General features: G+C 39.9%; 3 protein-coding genes across 4 annotated transcripts; 1 reads left to right on the top strand and 2 right to left on the bottom strand.

The window, feature by feature from the left end:
- Positions 1-1943: 1943 nt before the first annotated feature.
- LOC106081951 (beta-alanine transporter) lies at positions 1944-6563 on the bottom strand. 2 transcript variants are annotated; one of them, XM_013244233.2, is made up of 4 exons: positions 6286-6563; positions 5898-6204; positions 3138-3396; positions 1944-3067 (listed from the first exon to the last, which is right to left on the bottom strand). In XM_013244233.2, exons 1-4 carry the CDS (start codon positions 6396-6398, stop codon positions 1983-1985), a joined length of 1764 nt encoding a protein of 587 aa, XP_013099687.2. In that variant the 5' UTR covers positions 6399-6563; the 3' UTR covers positions 1944-1982. The 2 variants fall into 2 exon arrangements, with proteins under 2 accessions (XP_013099687.2, XP_013099688.2); XM_013244234.2 differs by having other exon boundaries at positions 5898-6209; positions 6286-6374.
- Positions 6564-6851: 288 nt separating this feature from the next.
- LOC106096131 (uncharacterized) lies at positions 6852-16955 on the top strand. Its single transcript, XM_059369328.1, has 3 exons — positions 6852-7042; positions 15165-15625; positions 15723-16955. The coding sequence occupies exons 2-3, from the start codon at positions 15378-15380 to the stop codon at positions 16765-16767; spliced, it is 1293 nt and encodes a 430-aa protein (XP_059225311.1). The 5' UTR covers positions 6852-7042; positions 15165-15377; the 3' UTR covers positions 16768-16955.
- LOC106096132 (NSFL1 cofactor p47) lies at positions 16951-18758 on the bottom strand. Its single transcript, XM_013263721.2, has 6 exons — positions 18528-18758; positions 18305-18453; positions 17827-18246; positions 17627-17758; positions 17352-17561; positions 16951-17293 (listed from the first exon to the last, which is right to left on the bottom strand). The coding sequence occupies exons 1-6, from the start codon at positions 18624-18626 to the stop codon at positions 17161-17163; spliced, it is 1143 nt and encodes a 380-aa protein (XP_013119175.2). The 5' UTR covers positions 18627-18758; the 3' UTR covers positions 16951-17160.
- Between the last annotated feature and the right edge of the window lie 379 nt (positions 18759-19137).

Raw genomic sequence — 19137 nt, 5'->3', positions numbered from 1 at the left:
ATATATATATATATATATATAGCCCGATTTTCACTCCTAGAGCCACTGCAAGCGCATTTATTGACCAATCTTTAAAAAACTTTGTACAACACTTTTCTCGTCAACAACCACAACATTTAAGAAGTTTGTTATTTAGTTGTATCCACAAGATGATGATTTGGATGGTCTCTGCGATAATAGCCCATAAGGTATTGCTTAGACAGCATGTAGTTATGTCTTCCCACTGGTATGATCTTTGTCTCCTGATAGAGGTGGTCCACATGAGAACTGAGGAGACAGCCCGTCGCAGTTCGAAGGGCGGCATTCTGACAGATCTGAATATTATTCCACTGCGTGTCACAAAGTTGCCGAGAACACACTGGCGCTACATAACTTACCACAGACCGGCCAATTGCTTTGTACGTGGTTAACAAGGTTTCTGGTGCTGCCAGCAAGTGACTTAATGACCTTGTTTTTACTTTTGACTTTATCGCAAATTGCTGTGGTATGTGGGGAGAATGTATAAGAGCTGTCAAATGCGACGCCAAGTATTTTGGGACACTTGGTGGTCGAAATCATTTCTCCATAGACCATCACAGTCTGCTCAGTATATACCTCAAGCGTATTTAAAGTGAACAATTTGGCTGAAGATTTGGTGGCAGATATCTTCAGATGTAATGCAGCGAAGCAAGTTCGTTGAGGTAGACGTTTAACCTATTGCAGATGTCAACAATGGGTGGGGGGCCTGATGCCATGATCGTACATGATCCCAGATTGGTAACCTATATTCGCCATAGTTGCAGGCTGTGGGCAACATAATTTATAAATATCTTTTTTTTAATTCTTAGCCCGTTTCACTTTGGGTTAAAAAAAAATGTTTTTATCCATTTTTTCTTCTAAATATTTGGGCAAAAAATTATATACTTCTTGTTTTAAATGAACACGAGAATGTTATTGGAAAGTATAAGCAGATACCACCCAACCGGCAGAGACGTTTCATTGAATGGTAAGTTCAAATCATCAATTCATTATTTCCGCTTCTCCATCCATAGTAACTTTTTTTACCAAACAAAAAAAGCCAGTGCCAATTAGCCCAAGAGTTCGACAATTGACTCGTATGTAAATTTGGTTGTTGTAACCAGATTTTCATGTGGAGGTGGCGCCAGGCTCGTTCCGTCCCAAAGGACCTATCGCCGCGGAGACAAGGTGGCCATTGGTTATTTACAAAATACAACAAATTTTGCCCATGAACATTCTACTAAGGAACAGGGGCAAACTTCTCACATATCAATGAGTGCAGTCCGATTCAAGTTTAAGCTCAATGATGAGGGGCCTCCCTTTATAGCCGAGTCCGAACGGCGTGCCATAGTGCGACACCTCTTTGGAGAGAAGTTTTACATGACATAATACCTCACAAATGTTGCCAGCATTAGAAGGGGAAAACCACCGCTGAAAATTTTTTCTGATGGTCTCGCCAGGATTCGAACCCAGGCGTTTAGCGTCATAGGTGGACATGCTAACCTCTGCCTAGGGTGGTTATTTAAAAGCGCCAATAACTCGCCTTGTCATATCGCGCATCATAGGCACTCTGTATTTGTGCAAAAGCCGGTACCACCCGATCTCTCACTGAGACTCTCCACTCGATACCGCTGATTGTTCGCGACTGCAAATACAGCTACTTCGTATGGATCATTTCACTATCCGCAACCTGTGACAGCAATGAACACCACATAGATCGGAACTCAATGTTCCAGCTTGTGGGTGCTCACAGCTATCCCATGCCAGGATGTAAATTTGGTAATCTTTTCAAGCAAATTCGTAAAGCTTTTTATGTTGGCGTGTCTGGCCACATTTGTGAGACCTAAAGCCTACATGGCTTACAAAGAGGTCGTTCCGAGGTCATAGGTTTTTTTGTAAGGTTTAACGCATTTCCATCCTCCCCCCACATAAACACACACATTGGGTAGTTTTTTTCTATTTGAATTTTTTATTTAATGTTTTTGCTAATTCCTACGAGTTATTATTTCCGATTTACAAATGCTACACAGCAAATGTGGATGAGAGCTGTTGCAATTATTTCTACTGTTTGTACATCTGCTGACATTGCTTTTTGGCTGACTGTCACTGCAACAGTTGGACAAGAAACTTAAGGGTATCCTCTCACTATCCTCAATAGTTTGTGGTAAGTTCTTGCCTCGAGTTTCAGGCAAAAACAGACTAAGCACACCACCGCCAATCAAAAGGCTACCCATAATTATCAACGGCAGCACCAGCATTTGTTGGCCCATATGATTTATAATGGGTATGACGATAGGTCCGATCATGGCAATTACCGAGCTAAAGCTCATACCCAAACCTCGAACAACGGTGGGATATATTTCAGACGCCAGTAATGGGAGCACAACAAACGCTGATGATATTCCCATTTTTCCAATACAATACAATATCAGCATGACATTTGGGTCCTCACTGTATACCGAAGTGGTGACACAAGCAATGCCGCCCGTCAACATGGAAATGCATAAAATCGAACGTCGACCGCAGTAACTTAGGCCTGGCCACAGAATTATATAGGTGGGAAGTTCCACCACACCAGCTAAGAAGAAATTCCATATCTCATCGCCTCCTAAGGCAGGGGCATAATAGCTTAGACCGACATAGACGCTGGTGTTTGCAAACCATATCAGGGTTATGATCATTGTTTTGCGCAGCATATTTTTTGTTCGAAATAAATCCAGGATGCCATGGGATACCGCCGATTGATTTGGCCCTTGAGCACTAAGAAAGCGTTGCTCCACCAGACTAATGAAGTTGGGAACAACCCGAATACCATTAACCCGGGCCATAACTTTCAAAATTTTTGCTGCTTTGCGGGGTTGATTTACAGCCATTAACCACCTGGGAGATTCGGGCAAAACAAAGAAGCACGAAAACAGCAGCAACAGGGGAAGGGAAACAGCCAATGACAAATATCTCCAATCGCGAACAATATAAACAACGCCGGCCAGCAAGACCAGACCACAGGAGTAGGCTATATTGGATACAATGGTGCAAAAAACCCTTTTTTCAGGTCCCACCATTTCAATTGCTGAAAACGAAACGAAAAAAGAATGTCAATTTAGATGGACGAGTAGAGTTTAACTACAATGGTAACTTGCCTAGAACATAAGGACTCGCTAGAATGGCAGGAACAGTGAGTCCCACAACGAAGCGTAATCCAAGCCACATTTCAAAATTCCATGCAAAAGCACTTGCGGCGCATGCCACTATTTCCAACAGAAGATACGCATAAAAGCTGGGCCGTCTGCCCCACATGTCTTGTAAGTAACCAAATACATAATTGCCCAGCAGGCCTCCAATGCCAAAAACCACCAATGCTAAAGTGACCAAATAGCTTTTGTCACAAACCAAATTCCACTAAAAAAAAAAAAACATTAAAATATCACAATAATGTATGTAACAATAAGTTTGCTAACAGGTATAGCAACCTGGTTACACTTGCTAAACACAGAGGTCTTGAAGTCAATATTCAAAAACAAAGACCATGCTACTAAACCATAATAACAATATGTATTGGGTTGCCCAAAAAGTAATTGCGGATTTTTCATATAGTCGGCGTTGACAAATTTTTTCACAGCTTGTGACTCTGTAATTGCATTCTTTCTTCTGTCAGTTATCAGCTGTTACTTTTAGCTTGCTTTAGAAAAAAAGTGTAAAAAAGTATATTTGATTAAAGTTCATTCTAAGTTTTATTAAAAATGCATTTACTTTCTTTTAAAAAATCCGCAATTACTTTTTGTGCAACCCAATAAATGCATTTTTAATAAAACTTAGAATGAACTTTAATCAAATATACTTTTTTACACTTTTTTTCTAAAGCAAGCTAAAAATAACAGCTGATAACTGACAGAAGAAATAATGCAATTACAGAGTCACAAGCTGTGAAAAAATTTGTCAACGCCGACTATATGAAATTAGTCAAAGCCCGAGCTGCATTTGGACACCTCTATAAAATCTGGCGAACCCCACAACTATCCCTACACACGAAACTTCGAATGTTCAACGCTTGTGTAAAAACAACTTTGCTCTATGGAAGCGAAACATGGCTCACAATAGAGGCTATAACTCAAAGCATTCAGACACAGATATGTCGGGTTTTTTGGCAAAACACTATCACCGACGAAGAACTTTGGAGAAGAACCAACGAAGTACCACATCGCAAAAAGAAAATGAAAATGGATAGGCCACCATCACCACCACTTCGCAAACCAAATGAAATTATTACTCGATATAGCCTAGAGTGGAACCCACAAGGTAGCCGAAAACGTGGACGACCGAAGAACACCTGGCACCGTACGAAACTACTAGATTCCCGGCAATCCCATGGCAATCGGTTGTACGTACCGGATTGACCCGATGATCGGCTCAGTGTACAACACACTGCCACAACAACAACTAAATCCCCGGCACAGGATAGCTGTAAGCACCACACAGGCTGGAACATTGAGGTCCGATCTGTGTGGTGTTCATTGCTGTCACGAGAAGCTTAGCTGCGAGCTACCGCGAGCGTTCACAGGTTGAGGATAGTGGAATGCTCCATACGGAGTAGCTGCAACGGCAGTCGCAGATAATCAGCGGTATTGAAAAGGAGGCCCCTCATCATTGAGCTTAAAACTTGAATCGGACTGCACTCATTGATATGTGAGAAGTTTACCCCTGTTCCTTAGTGGAATGTTCATGGACAAAATTTGCATTTTGCAGAAGATCGAGGCGCTTGGAACGCTGTTCTACGTTCGGCTAGTGGAACAAATGTTCTGTCATAGCCAATTAAAGTAAAGTAAGATTTTCCAGTTATGCATGATTACCCTGTTTCCATATTTGTTAACTTTGTTGTAATGTTCAGCAGTTGGACAAATGGTACGTCCTGGAAGTTTAGTTTTATTATTTACTCCGAAATTTTCAGATCTTGGTGCCGAATTCAGCGTATGTCCAAACTTTACTGGGGCGTTCTATAGATTTCACCACACATTTCGACCTTAAAGGGAAAGCAATGAGCACCACACAGTTTGGATCTTTGAGATGCGATTTGTGCGATGTTCATCGTTATCATGAGTAGATCAGTTGAGAGATCCCGGATGCGTCCAAAGGTTGTGGATAGTGGGGAGGTCTCTAGAAAGCTTGCTCACCTATGGAGCTTGACGAGGATAGCTACCTCCACTTGCAAATATGTGGTTACAAGAATAATCTCAACGTTGTTGAATTTAAGCCCTCAATTGCTGCCCACATAAATCCTAAGATTCGAGGATGCACTATTCTTCCCCAGGATTTCCAATGCGCTAATCGTTATAACAGACCTTTTCCTGGAAGTAGACTCCATCTCCATTTTGGAGCCATCCGTCGTCTTTTCTAGCCTGAGCATCTATCGTATCGCCATAAAATCGCAACTATCACTGTCCAACTTTATGACGAGTATCTTTAGTGGCCTCGAATCGTGAGCTAGGTATAGATGTTTTGTGTACTACAGAACATTCATTTGAAGGAGTGGAATGCACATAGTGCCTTACAGCTCCTTTCTCCTGTATTCCCTTTCCACTATAGCTTCGACTCGAGAACTGCAAACGACTGGATATGATAATCTATCACAACGGTAGCCTCGTATGAGAAACAAGGCGTTGTGACTGTGGTTACTGTGTGATCCCATTCAGAGATGGCTTAGTCTTCAAGCGGTTCACTACTTGATAGTCTCCTTCCGACCTCAGTTAATTAGAGCGCAACTTGTCACATTGAATGGAATTGGAAATATGAGTACGTAGTTTGACTTAGTCGATGTTAGTGCGCACTATTTTCGCTTGTTCAAACGCCTTTTATGTTTAACCAAATGCAATTCCTTTAATATTATTCTCCAATTTTTCTCTTACCTCCGTTACAACAGTTGTTGGATACTGAGAACGATCATAATGCCAGCCATGCTGGCACGGTATCAAACGAGAGCCCTTGGGACTACCAATATGCCACACCTTATCGCGCTGCAATTCCAAAGGTGTACGATATTCCAAATAGCGTACTATATCCGAATAGTTTCTAACGTACATATCGCATTGCACATAGTTCTGCTCTTTAATGGGTATGCTCAGGTTCATAACCAATTCCGTATAGTCCTGCACCCATGGCTCCAGTTCTGGGGTGCGACACCAATGTTTGGGAGTAGCTGCAATAAACAATTGACTAAACTATGTTGGTTTTATTAACGAAGCCTCCCAAAGCAACACACAAAGCCAAGCAATTTGGCAGCAAATCCTTGCTCACCTATAGGCATGGAAGGCGCAGGGTAGTGCTGCTGGCAGGAGGACAGCACATATAATTATTTTCTGATATAAACCAAAGGATCCAACCTCCATAAGTACTTTATCGAAATCCATTTTTCCACCACGCTATCACGGCCAATCTAAAGCACCGCACAGTAACGGACCAACTAAATTCAATTTCACTTGATTGGGATGCTGCTGGTGAGGCATATGCGCAAAATTGAATTGAATTTGAAGACTTTGCTAATTGAAAACAAAGGAAACTTTATGTTGCTGCTGCTGCTGCCACTGCCTGCTACAACTGCTCTTGCCTTGTTCCATTCACAACACTTGTGAGTCGATCTTGATTTGCTTACAAAAAGTTAAATTGATCATAATTGTATTAGTGGTACAAGTGTTTAATTAATTGCCTGCTGCCTACCACTGGCTCTGAAGGTCTTCGCAATAGGCGGTCCGCCACTATGGGACACAACGACTATGAGAACAGACACAAGCAAAGAGCAGTACAAAAAGGCACAAATGAACATTTCTAATGGTAATTTTTCATTCATTACAACGTTCAATTTCGAAAAGCACATCATTCGTATTCGCATTCGATTCGTTGCAAGCCAAAGTGTTGCATGTAGTTCCGTTGATTTACCGGCTGCTTGGAGAGATACCAAAGGAAAAAAATGACAATTGACAACTTGAAACGTTTGCATATTTTAAACAATCACCTCACCTATTGAACATCTACGAAGGACTACAAGTGTTGTGGGGTATAAATTTTATATCAGACAAAGAGTGGATTTTTTGAAGCCTTGACGCAGAGAAAAGGATGTACATCCTGGCAGACAGATAGTCTAAGAAACTGGTTAAACAAGTTTTGTCACAAACTTTCTGGGAGGCGAAGGATATTGACTTGGTGCCTGTGCTTGTCAAGGCGATAATATTATGGATGCTGGCTGAAAAATGGCGAGAATAGGCCGAACATAAACCTCAGGGATTGAGTCTCACTATATCCCCATGGTGCATAAAGTTCTAGAATACGAACTTCTAGGACGTAACGGGTCATAACCTTGCTTTCGCAGTATGTGTGAAATATCTGGAAGCCATCATTTAAGAAAACTGAATAAAAATTTGCATCACTCATAGAGATCACTAATACCAGTCAATCCCATGGCAGCCGGTTGTACGTACCGGATTGACCTGATGAATTCCTCCATCGGCAAGGGCTGCCGCCTCAGTGCTGGACAAACACAATACTATTATACATTCTTGTGTACGTTCACAAGAACTTGGGTCCGCCGTAGCTCAGATATTAGCATATCCGCCAGTTGACGCTGAACGGCTGGGTTCAAATCCCGCCGAGTAAATCAGAAAAATTTTCACCGGTGGTTATCCCCACCAACTTTTCTATTAAGTTCTGTTGTTGTGGTAGCAGCGTGTTTACACTGAGGCGGCAGCCCTTGCCGATGAAGGAATCCATCGGTACAATCCGGTACGTACAACCGGCTGCCATGGGATTGTTTGTTGTTCTGCGGTAGGCCGTTCGGACTTGGCAATAAAAAGGAGATCCTTTTTCCTTGAGCTTGTATCAGATAGCCCTCATATGAGAGAAATATCGGCGCTGTCCCCTTATTGAATGTTGACCGGGGGAAAAAATATTTTCAACTAGTTACCACACGAATGTAGTGTCAACATTTCATAACCTTTCTTTGTCCACTAAAAGAAATAAATATTGGCTTTTTGTTTCCGTGATAACAACAAATTGTTACAAAGCGAAAAATTAAAGTTGTGTTGTGTATATATTTAGACCAATCACTACAATATGGGACTCAAATATAATATATTTAGGATGAGAAAACTTATTGTCTGATCAAGTGTTAGGGCGACCACCACCAACCTCCAAAACACCCCTAAATCGGATATATTTACCGACCATGGCAATATGGGACTCAAATGAAAGGAGTTTGCGAGTAGAATACGCATCTGATATCCAAATGGTGAACCAAGACTCTGAAGGTCCACCCCTTCCCCAAAACAGGACTATCTACTGACCATGACTAGGGCTAAAAAAAAGGTATTTGAGTGTAGAATATGAATCTGATATCCAAATGTGGGACCAAATGTTTAAAAGAAGAGGTTATTGGTACATTTGTGATCTGCTTAACAGCCGATTTTTTGCTGGAGTAAAAATTGATCAAAGAATCTTGTAAAAAAAATAGAATTAGGGCACATGGCTTATGGTTGATTGAAAGTGTTACAAGCTATTTCTGTTCCAGAACATCCAGATGACGACGCTGGTTATGAAAGCAGCGTTAGCAGTAAGAAAATTTAAAGAGGGACACAAAAGGGATTTTAAAGGCTGGTCATTTAAAGGGGACTTAACGAACTTATTTTTAAATTTAATTCAAATTATTAACATAAAAATTAAATTTAATTAAAAAAATCAATTGAATTGAACTAAAGTTAACGCAGATAATGATTCTTTTCAAAAATTGCTCATGTATTAAACTTTGACAACTTTTTTTTTATAGAAATGAACAGAAATTTAAAATTTTTTTAAATCAATGAAATTTTTATAAAGTATAATTCTAAAGAAAATAAATTTTAACATATTCTAAGAAAAAAATTCCAAACAGCTTTACAAATTCTCTTTAGATAAACAATTTAATTCCTCGCCAGACTAACAGGCTCGAAGTCATATATTTGTTCTAAATCTGATGTTTTCTTTTTTTACATATTTATTTTCCCAATATTTCGATATTTACCGACAACTGTGCTCTAGGATGATGACTTTTTTACAACCTCATATCCCTGTATCACATTTTGATGAGTTTTTATTGAAGACTAGCTGAAACGGGCCCGCTCCGCCGCCCCTTCTTTTACTTTATATGGAAAAAATTATCATTTAAATATGTATTTTTGACAATTAAAGAGCTTTTATCATGCTACGAAAATAGTAAATGTAGTTCGCTTGATTAACAGTATAATCCTTTATCTGAATTCTTTATGATCTTTATTGGTCTATGAATTCGTTCGGAGGGTTTAGGGTCATTAACGTTTGGGTGTTTGGTATACGCTATTGTTCAAAAGTCTTTATTTCAGCCCGATATTGTCATGATGTCCGATTTCGGGGTGTTTTCGGGGGTGAGATGGTCCCCTAGACACTTGGCCCTGAAAAAAATATGAGCATCGCACAGCACAACAACAGCTTTGCATGCCATCACCGCACACATTTGCTGTGACTTCAATCAGCCCAGGCCATGTGGCATTGGATCTATCGAAGGCATTCGACATGGTCAGCCCTGCCAAATTATTCGAGGACATCGCCAACACGTCCCTCAAGCCAGGCTTGAAACGCTGGGTCGCGAATTATCGGTGTGGTCGCCAGTCATTTGTGGAATTTAGGGATAAGATGTCAAAGCACCGTAGAGGGAAACAGGGAGTTCCCCAAGGTGGTGTGATATCTCCGGCACTGTTTAACCCCCATTCCACCCCGTCCAGACGGCATAGAGATCGTATCATATGCGATTGATGACATCTGCGATATGTTGAACGTCTACCTCAACGAACTTGCCTTATATTTCGCTGCAAGAAATCTGAAGATATCCGCCACCAAATCTTTAGCCACCATCAAGTGTCCCAAACCGACCATCAAGTGTCCCAAAATACTTGGCGTCACATTTGACAGCTCTTACACATTCTCCCCACATGCCATAGTAATCTGCGATAAAGTCAAAAGTAGAAACAAGTCCTCCTTGCTAGCAGCACTTGGGGTGCAGACAAAGAAACCTTGTTGACCACGTACAAAGCAATTGGCCGGTCTGTGGTAAGTTATGTAGCGCCAATGTGGTCTCGTCAACTTTGTGACACGCAGTGGAATAATATTCAGATCTGTCAGAATGCAGCCCTCCGAACTGCGACGGAATGTATCCTCAGTTCCCATGTGGACCACCTCCATCAGGAGACAAAGACGCTACAAGAGAGAACCTCTAGATCAAGCGGCACATCAAGCAGGTCTAAACAACATTCATGCAGGCACGGTAACAGATGCGGTAAATGGCTACCGGGTGAATGTAGCCCGGCAAACCAGAGAAGTTCTGGCTCAATTACGTTCCAGCAGATGCAGCCGCCTCAACTCCTACAGAGCAAGGATTGATGCCGACGTGCAAGATGTATGTCCCGATTGCTACCAGAGACCGCACGATACACGGGACCTGCTTAACTGCCCGGCCAGACCCACTCGACTGAGACCCAGATCCCTGTGGACGCACCCCATCTTAGTCGTAGAGTTCATGGGTCTTAACACTCAACAGAATCAAGCGGACGAAACATAGAACGAAATAAACTGCTACAACAACAACATCAGCATCGTGCTCAAATATTTTTAAACCCAATATTGCCATTGGTTTAAGAGGAGTTTATGGGATGAGGTTTCCTCAAACACTTGGCCCCAAAATTCGTACTCTTTGGGGAGTGTTTTGGAGATGGGGCAGTGCCTCAAATACATTTGGATATCAGATTCGTTTTCTACTCCCAAATACCTTTATTTATGCTCCATATTGCGATGGTCAGTAAATAATTGATGTTTGTGGGGTGTTTTGGGGAAGGGGTAGACCCCCAGAAAATTGATCCCGAAAGTGGGTATCAATCTTATGCTCTTCTCCCCAAAACATTTCATTTGAGTCCTACATTGACATGAGCTGTAAATATGTTTGATTTAGGTGTGTTTTGAGGAGTGGGGTGGTTCCCCAAACACTTAGTCCTGAAAATATATCAGCATCATTCTCTACTCTCAAATATCATTTATTTGAAACCCATATTGGCATTGGTCACAAAATTAGATGTCAAATTCGGTTTCTTAACTCAAATACCTGTCATTTAACCCCTTATTGCAACAGTCTGCAAATATGTCCGGTTTGGGGTATGGGCCCTAAAAACTATCAATATCCAGATCCAATCCCTTTAATACCCAAATTGTCATGGTGAGCAAATACGTCCCATTTGGAGGTTGTTATGGGGTGAACGTCCCCTTAGCAGTTGGTCCCGAATTTTAATATCAGATTCGTGGTCTACTCCCAAATACATTTCATATGAGACCCATATTGCCATAGTCGCAAACATGACCGGTTTGGGAAGTGTTTTGGGGGTTGGGGTGGTCGTTCAGTAACTGCCCTGAAAATATATATCGAATTAGTGTTCTACTCTAAAATAACTCTTATTACAGCACCATATTGGAATAGTCAGCAAAAACGTCCTATATGGATGGGGTGACCCCATAGACACTTTTTCCCGAATATTGATATCAGATTCCCGAGCCCCATATTGCTATGGTCGTAAATATATCCTTCTTTGGGGGTGTTTTAAGGAGGGGCTCCCCCCAAACACTTGGCCACACATTTGGATATCAGATTCGTATTCTACACTCAAATACCTTTTATTTAAGCCCCAGTCATGGTCAGTAAATAGTCCTGTTTTGGGGAAGGGGTGGACCCCCAGAGTCTTGGTTCACCATTTGGATATCAGATTCGTATTCTACTCGCAAACTCTTTTCATTTGAGTCCCATATTGTCGTGGTCGGTAAATATATCCGATTTGGGGTGATGGTCGCCCTAACACTTGATCAGACAATACGTTTTCTCATCCTAAATACATTTTATTTGAGTCCCATATTGTCATGATTGGTCTAAATATGTATTTGGTAGTTTTTAGGGTGGGCGGCCCCCCTAGGTACCCCATCAGAAATTTGGATACCTAATTTTTTATTTTTGGTGTACTATACGAGAGCACACAAAATTTCGCCACCCATCACCGAGATATTACGTTTCTGAAAATTAGGGTAAAGGGGAGGTTAGATTAGATAAAATTTTATGTATAAAGATGATTTAAAGAAACACCGTGGTGAACAATTTTGTTTTTAACGAAATTTTAATAACTAACAGTGGTAAATTCTTCTTTTTTTCTTGTTTTATGTAAAAAAACTTATACACTGTCTGAGTAAGATCATCGGCTGTGTCGAAATATTGAACAAATAAATAATTCGAACAATTAAATAAACAATATCATCAGTTTTTTATTAATATATAACCTCGAGCCAGACAAAGTGACGAAAAAATAATAAAAGGTCTACTATACCCCCAACCAGCGTTACCGTTGGAAATTTTCAAATAGTGGCACAAAAAGTGTTATTTGTAAAATAAAGTGGCTTTTTTTGAAAAGTGACACATTTTTTTTTAGTTTTTATTAAAAAAAAAAAAAAAAACAAAAGCAAAAGCATACATCTGCTTTTACATAAATAACATAAAAAACTTATTTAAATTGGTCCATAATTTGGCACCATATTTTTCATACAAAAAAAAATAGGACGTGTATAACAATAACAAACAATTCAGTTCTTTCAGAAATAACATAAAAGGGTGCATAAAAGATAAGTTCGGTCAATCCGAATCATAGATTCCCACCACCGTAACTCAAACCTAGATTTTAGGTCGACACTTTTTGTAATCAAAAACCCAAATTCAAATTTGGACGGACGAACGGACTTCGCAAAATCGATCTACGATCTGCAGAACATGTATTTGTAGGTTTTAGAATAAATGTTTAGACTATTTGCGGTGGTGGGTATTTAAATACTTAAGTGATATATTTCACAAACATCAACAACCTTTTTTATTTTGTCCCGTTATTCTCGCTAAGCTCAAACATTTAAATTTTTCAAAAAAATTAAACATTTATATGCGATTTGTTGGACGACAAACAATAGATAATCGCTACATAGTTGTATTTTTGAGCAAGTGGCACAAATACAAGATATATTCATTTACAGGTAGTGGCAGTTGCCCAACAACAAAATATTGAGTGCACTATCTGTCAAAATCAGTGATTAGGGCAACTCTGATTTTGTGTATGTTACTAGTTCGCCCTATTTTTCGTTGTTTGTGTGTGTTATGGTTCTTAACTATAACACACACACATAACCAAAACTCGTTGAAAGATAGTGCACTTCCTGAGAAAAATTGTATCCATAGGTTACGGTACACTACCTGGTAATTATTTCATGATGAAAACGCCAATTTTTCTCCTTTTTTCGAAGCCTGGGATCATTAAATAATAAATGTTTATATTTTTCATAATACCATTGCGGTATAATCGAGGCGACGATAGGAAACCTGGAAGGAAGGGAAGAGGTTTCCGATCGGATACCAGAGATTAACCTGGAAATCGAGTGCGAGACACTGCTGCCATCGCCACAGTCTTGGATTGACGGAACCCTAGTATTGTCATCTGGAAGATCATGTTACACGAATAGATCAAAGCTAGAGAACTGAGTGGGCCTGGGGGTTTACATTGAGAACCAAGTGACTGAGATCTGTTTTAGACTGCCTGTGTGGTGCTAACGCGAGGACCTCGAGTGTGAACATCATTACCGACAGTAAAATTGCCATAAGGGCAATAACAACCAGAACGGTAAGGTCACGAACAGTCTTGCAATGTAAGAAGGAGATACACGCCTTCAATTAGGATGGCAAAATCCGCATCGTTTAGGTGCCGGCCCTTAACGGAGTAAGGGGAAATGGAAGGGCAGATTATTTGACGCGGCCAGAGGACTGCCGTCAATAAATTTGGTTAACCCGAAGCCTTCCGGGTCGACGCAGTCCGAGTTAAGGGAGTGGGCAACGAATGCGCATGCAACACTGTGGAACATCGAAGCGGTTGATAGGACGGCGAAAATCCTATGGGGGGATTCAGCTCATGAGAAGACGAGGCTATTGCTGAAAGGAAGCAAAAGGAGGTCAGTATAGCTATTGCTATCATAACGAGACACGTGGGACTACAGGCTCACTTATGTAAAATTGGTGCGGCAAGTGATAGCATGTGTAGGGCATGCGGAGAAGATGATGAGACGTTGGAGTATTTCCTTTGTCATTGCCCGGTTTTCGCTTCTAACAGATACCGGCACTTAGATGGAGACACAATACCAGACATGAACCAACTTAGAAGAGTGGTATTAAAAACAATTAAGGATTTTGTAATTCTTCCAAATAATTGGCTTATGAAGTTAATAACCACATTAATTGAATTTTTGTGCTTATCATTCAAATTGCAAAATTAATAATCAATAAGACAAATTCCTTTATAGCAATTTTTTAAATTGAATATACTATTTTTTAATTGACATAGGGATGAAATTTAAGATCTTAATGGAGATCTTAATGCAGAAATTCGTATAACAGCTGTAAATTTGCGAGCCAAATGCCGGGGAGAAAGCACAACTGACAGCCTCACTCTTTCTATATTATTTGGAGTTCTGACGGTCCATTTAATTCCATTTCTGGGTTAAGCGACACTTCTCCACTCCCGAAATGAAACGAGAGAATTGAATTACGGGCAGAATCGAGTCTGTGAGAAGGGATTCCAAGGCACGTTTCGTATACGCAAGGTGGAGTTACATACTATGCTCGCTCATTAAAAATTAAACTCTGCACATAAATCCCACAAAAGCAACGCGCAATAGTTAAATGGTTTTTAACTTTTATTTGTTTCGCCATGAATTAAAACATAATACTTTTATGAAATTTGGTTTCATAGGTAATATCTGGTACTATGTTTGTTTTGCACCGTTGAAAACCTATATTTCGCGATTACTTTTTTGAAACGCTATACATTGTACTTACGGGATTGACTCGATGGAGTTCTTCATCGGCAAGGGCTGCCGGCTCAGTGAATAATACACTGCTACAACAACAACCAGCCTTATAAAGAGAATGTCCTACTGAATGAAATCGGAAATTTTTTTTGCTTCAAAATCTATTATCTAAAAAAGTAATCATGAAAAAATTTCGTACCACCCTATAGATGGCAAAATCTTTGCCAAATGTTTTTTTGATTTTTTAGTGTTTCACACAACGTTACATTTCTACTAATCACACATTTGACGGCTCACACAACACAGCTGACTTTATGACCAAATCAAAGACCTAAAATCTCTGGACCAAATTCTGGAGTGAAGTTTCAGTTATCAATTTCAGAAGTCTATAAAATTAGCTCTTGCCACACGCTTCCCAAATCAGTTGGAGTCCTTAACACATTGAATTTCATCTATGAAACATGAGAAAGTATCAACAGCTATTGTTGTTAGTTATATCGTGCGTAAGCGTTATAATCCTTTTAATGTACAAGTCGGAAAACAATCATTTAAAAGGAGTCCTGCAAGTTATCAATTTCTTCTCGAGAAATGATGCGGCTATAATGAAGAGAATTGAAAGCAATTCTTCAATGTATTTGCGTGATTTTACGTACCCCCTTGCGGTGTGGCAAACTATTGGCACCAACTTTCATTCATATTCGGCTTATTGGTAAGGCATCGAATTGGAGACGTGAGAGCTCCTTGTGTAGTTTGTTGAAAACGCTTTTATATATGTCTTTGTCTGTATTTTCAACGCTAACCTGCAGGAGAAGAAATGAACTTGTCTCGGGAGGAGATGCAATGGCCATTGTTGTGGGGCGAAAAGGCGCTGTTTTGAATTTTAAGTGCTCATTCAATTTTAAAGGTAGCCCCAACATTCAAGGCAAATTTCGTTTTCAACGTGTCGACAAAGACGGAGAAGACGACAACTCAGAATTTACCCGTTATTACTTCTATTGCAAGGTGACCAGGGATTTTGGAACGCCAGAAACTGTAATTTTCATAGACTCAAGTGCACCCAAGAGTGGCGGGAATTCTCTAAAACTTAGGATGCTCAAACTCGTAGATAAAGGAATGCAAAAGCTGGCCGTTCATCCCCTCACAATATGTGTCAATCTTCATAGCAGGGAATTCTTCAATATGACTTCGTTGGAAAAACAGCCCCAGGAGCTCCTACAGTTTTTCGTTCATCATTATATAATGGGTGTGGAAGATTTTATTGCTTATAGCGGCGATGACATACCGTTTTCCCTACATCCATTCCTGTCACACTTTAATATAAGAGTACATTCCATGCCCTTCAACTTTCCATTTTCTTCCGCTAACTCGACGGACAGGATACGCAGTATTATCGAAATGGACTGTATTTTAAGAAATATCAATAGGGCAACTCATTCTATTTTGCTGGATGCAAATGAGTTTTTCTACCCGAATACAAATTTGGATGACGAGAAATCGTTATTGCATTCTTTGAGAAGTTATGATAATGGCGTGAACCAATTTGATGTAAAAACATTTGCCATATGCAAAGACCAAAGGCACAAATATTTAATAGAAAACACATTGTTCGATCCGGAACTGAAGAATTCACATGGCGTGTCCTTGTATAGACCACAAGATAATGTACTGCCCCTAAATGGGGAGGAGCCATCGCGCAGCATTACTCTGCCAGTGCTGAAATGCCTTGTACATCGTTATGTTAATTGTGTACATGTAGGCAAAGATGGATTGCACGATTGGCGAAATACTCTGCGAGAGGATTTCATGCAACATATACAGAGACTGAAGGAAGAAATACAGCTATTAATTTAGGCACTATTATGTATGTTATTAATTAAGATCATTTATTAGTCTTCCCTTAAATTAGTTTCGATTTTCTTAACACAGAAGGCGCGTTATTGCTTACACTTGCAGTGACACAACTCAAACGAAATTACCAATGTTATCGAATTAGAAATTTCTATTAAACTTTATAAAAAATAAAACAAACGACAATCTGAGTTTTAAAGCATTTTTTTTTCTTGAATTTAACAGAAAGAAAATAAACCTAAGTTAGTAATGCATACACTAAAATTTCATATAAAAATTTGTGGAGATGGAATTCGTTTGGTTGGTGAAAATCCTTTCCTTTAAACAATACGTGCATTTGTCGAAAGTAGTTGGCTTCAAATTTTTGGTTTGCTTTTCACCAAGAGAATGAGAGATTTATTTCAATCTCTGCATTAGTGCCGCGTTCTTCAAACCAGCAGAATCAATTGATGCTGACAAATCGGTAAGTTCTCTAGTGGGGAACGAAGAAACCAGAATAAAATTACGGTTCCCGTATTCTGGACGAGCTCTAAAAGAACATTTCAAAAAATTACAACAGAATCTGAAATTGCTTCTGCAATGCTTACGTTTGTATGTAATCCTGTATGTCAGACACAGTGTGTGTTAAATTAAACTGAGCCGCTAAACGAGTGCCATCAGCCAGTCGTACTTGAATCGTAGTGACTGGTGCTGAGGTGTCCACTTTAAGTTTATCCTTGGCTGCTTCGTCGTTTGGCTTTGCATCTGAGCTTGAGGTTGAGGCGGCTGCAGTATCTTCAGTAACGTTGGGCGTTGGACTAAAATGAAAAAAAACTGCTTTAGAAACTTCACATTTAACGTCAACAACTTTTGTATTTGTTACCTTCCCAAAGAATGTCCTGCCCCCTTGAATGTTTTTACAGTTGTAGGTTTCTTCTTGTAATCCTCATGTCGATGATCTTCCACATCAACATTCACCAGCCAACCCATTTCTAATAGCTCATTTGGTATTTCCCTGTACAGAACAAAAAACAAAACCATAGCATTAGTCAAAGATTTCCATTTCTATATGTTTACACTTACCCCCTCATGACGGTTTCCAAAAATTCTTTGTTTTGGGGATCATCATATAAACGTAGCTCCCCATCATCAATGGAGAATCCTTGACTCCACAGTTTCAATACTACCACAGGCTTTGTTTTGGTTTCTCCGTCTTTGTTGGCGGGCGTAACCACCGAATGGTCATTATCGGTCATACCCAGACGAATGCCCTGACCCCAACTTACAGCAGAGGACGTGCTTGGTGCCGGATTTTCCATATTTGCACCACTTTCTTGGGCCATGCGAAACATGTCGGTTAATTGCTCACGGAAATTCTTCCGTTTTGGGGGCCCAAGTACTTGTTGACCGGATCGGTCAGAACCGCCGGCATAAAAAGCTTGCCCTTCCTCATCGTCATTTTGTGCGCTGGTGCGTTTGGACATGTCACCTAAAGTTGCAAACCTTTAGGAGGCAAACATATGGATGGTATACGGAACATTTCTATATTTCAATAAAATACTTAGGCTTGGTATTCTGTCTTCCAAATGAATCACTGCCTGAAGAGGAGCCTGCTCCCGACTTGGAGGCTTCATTGGCAGGTGCCGAAGTTTCAGAGTTGTCGCCATCGCCCTCTCCCTGATTATGGGCCAAAAATTTTGACAAAGCTCCCTAACCAGAAAATGATTAAAAATTAAAAAAAAGAAAAACCAAACCATTCCTATAAAGCCCAACCAACTACGCACCTCCAATGAACTGCTTCTCGAAAGAAAGAATTGTGCTTCACTCTCTTCACAGCCAGTAATTGCAATGAATTGAGCGATCAATTCGTCGTTGTCGGCCATTACACGCTGCTATTGTTCCTTGATTGGATGATTGGAAAACAGGACAATCCGGGCAAAACTGTTTTTCGCAAAGATAATGATTTTACAAAAAATAAAATCATGAAGGATCTAAAATCGACATTCGACTTATCGATTAATCGACTTTTTGTATAAAATAGTCGATGTCGAATTTTCAGCGCGTTTTACACGATGCGTCATGTACGTATTTACCTTGCATACGTGTTGCTTAAGCTGTCATTTCACGATCAGACATGTCATTTGTAATTTAAAAATAGCAACTCTGACAGTTGTACACATCGTGTTCTACGTACGAAAAATTCAATATGATCAAAGGATATTGGAATAAATATGCAACTTTTTCGATTAAATCGAGCTTTTATTTAATCGAATTTATATGTATACGCCGTTACATACCGTCGAATTTATATGTCCATACGTTTCTTATATTTTTATTATAAACTATAGATTTCTTATGGATGAATTTTCACTCTGTCAAACAAATGGCAACTGC

Source organism: Stomoxys calcitrans, chromosome 5 (assembly GCF_963082655.1).
Source record: "Stomoxys calcitrans chromosome 5, idStoCalc2.1, whole genome shotgun sequence".
Classification (NCBI taxonomy): Eukaryota; Metazoa; Arthropoda; class Insecta; order Diptera; family Muscidae; genus Stomoxys; species Stomoxys calcitrans.
Note: the sequence above shows the minus strand (reverse complement) of the source record. Positions and strands in the feature narration are given on the sequence as shown.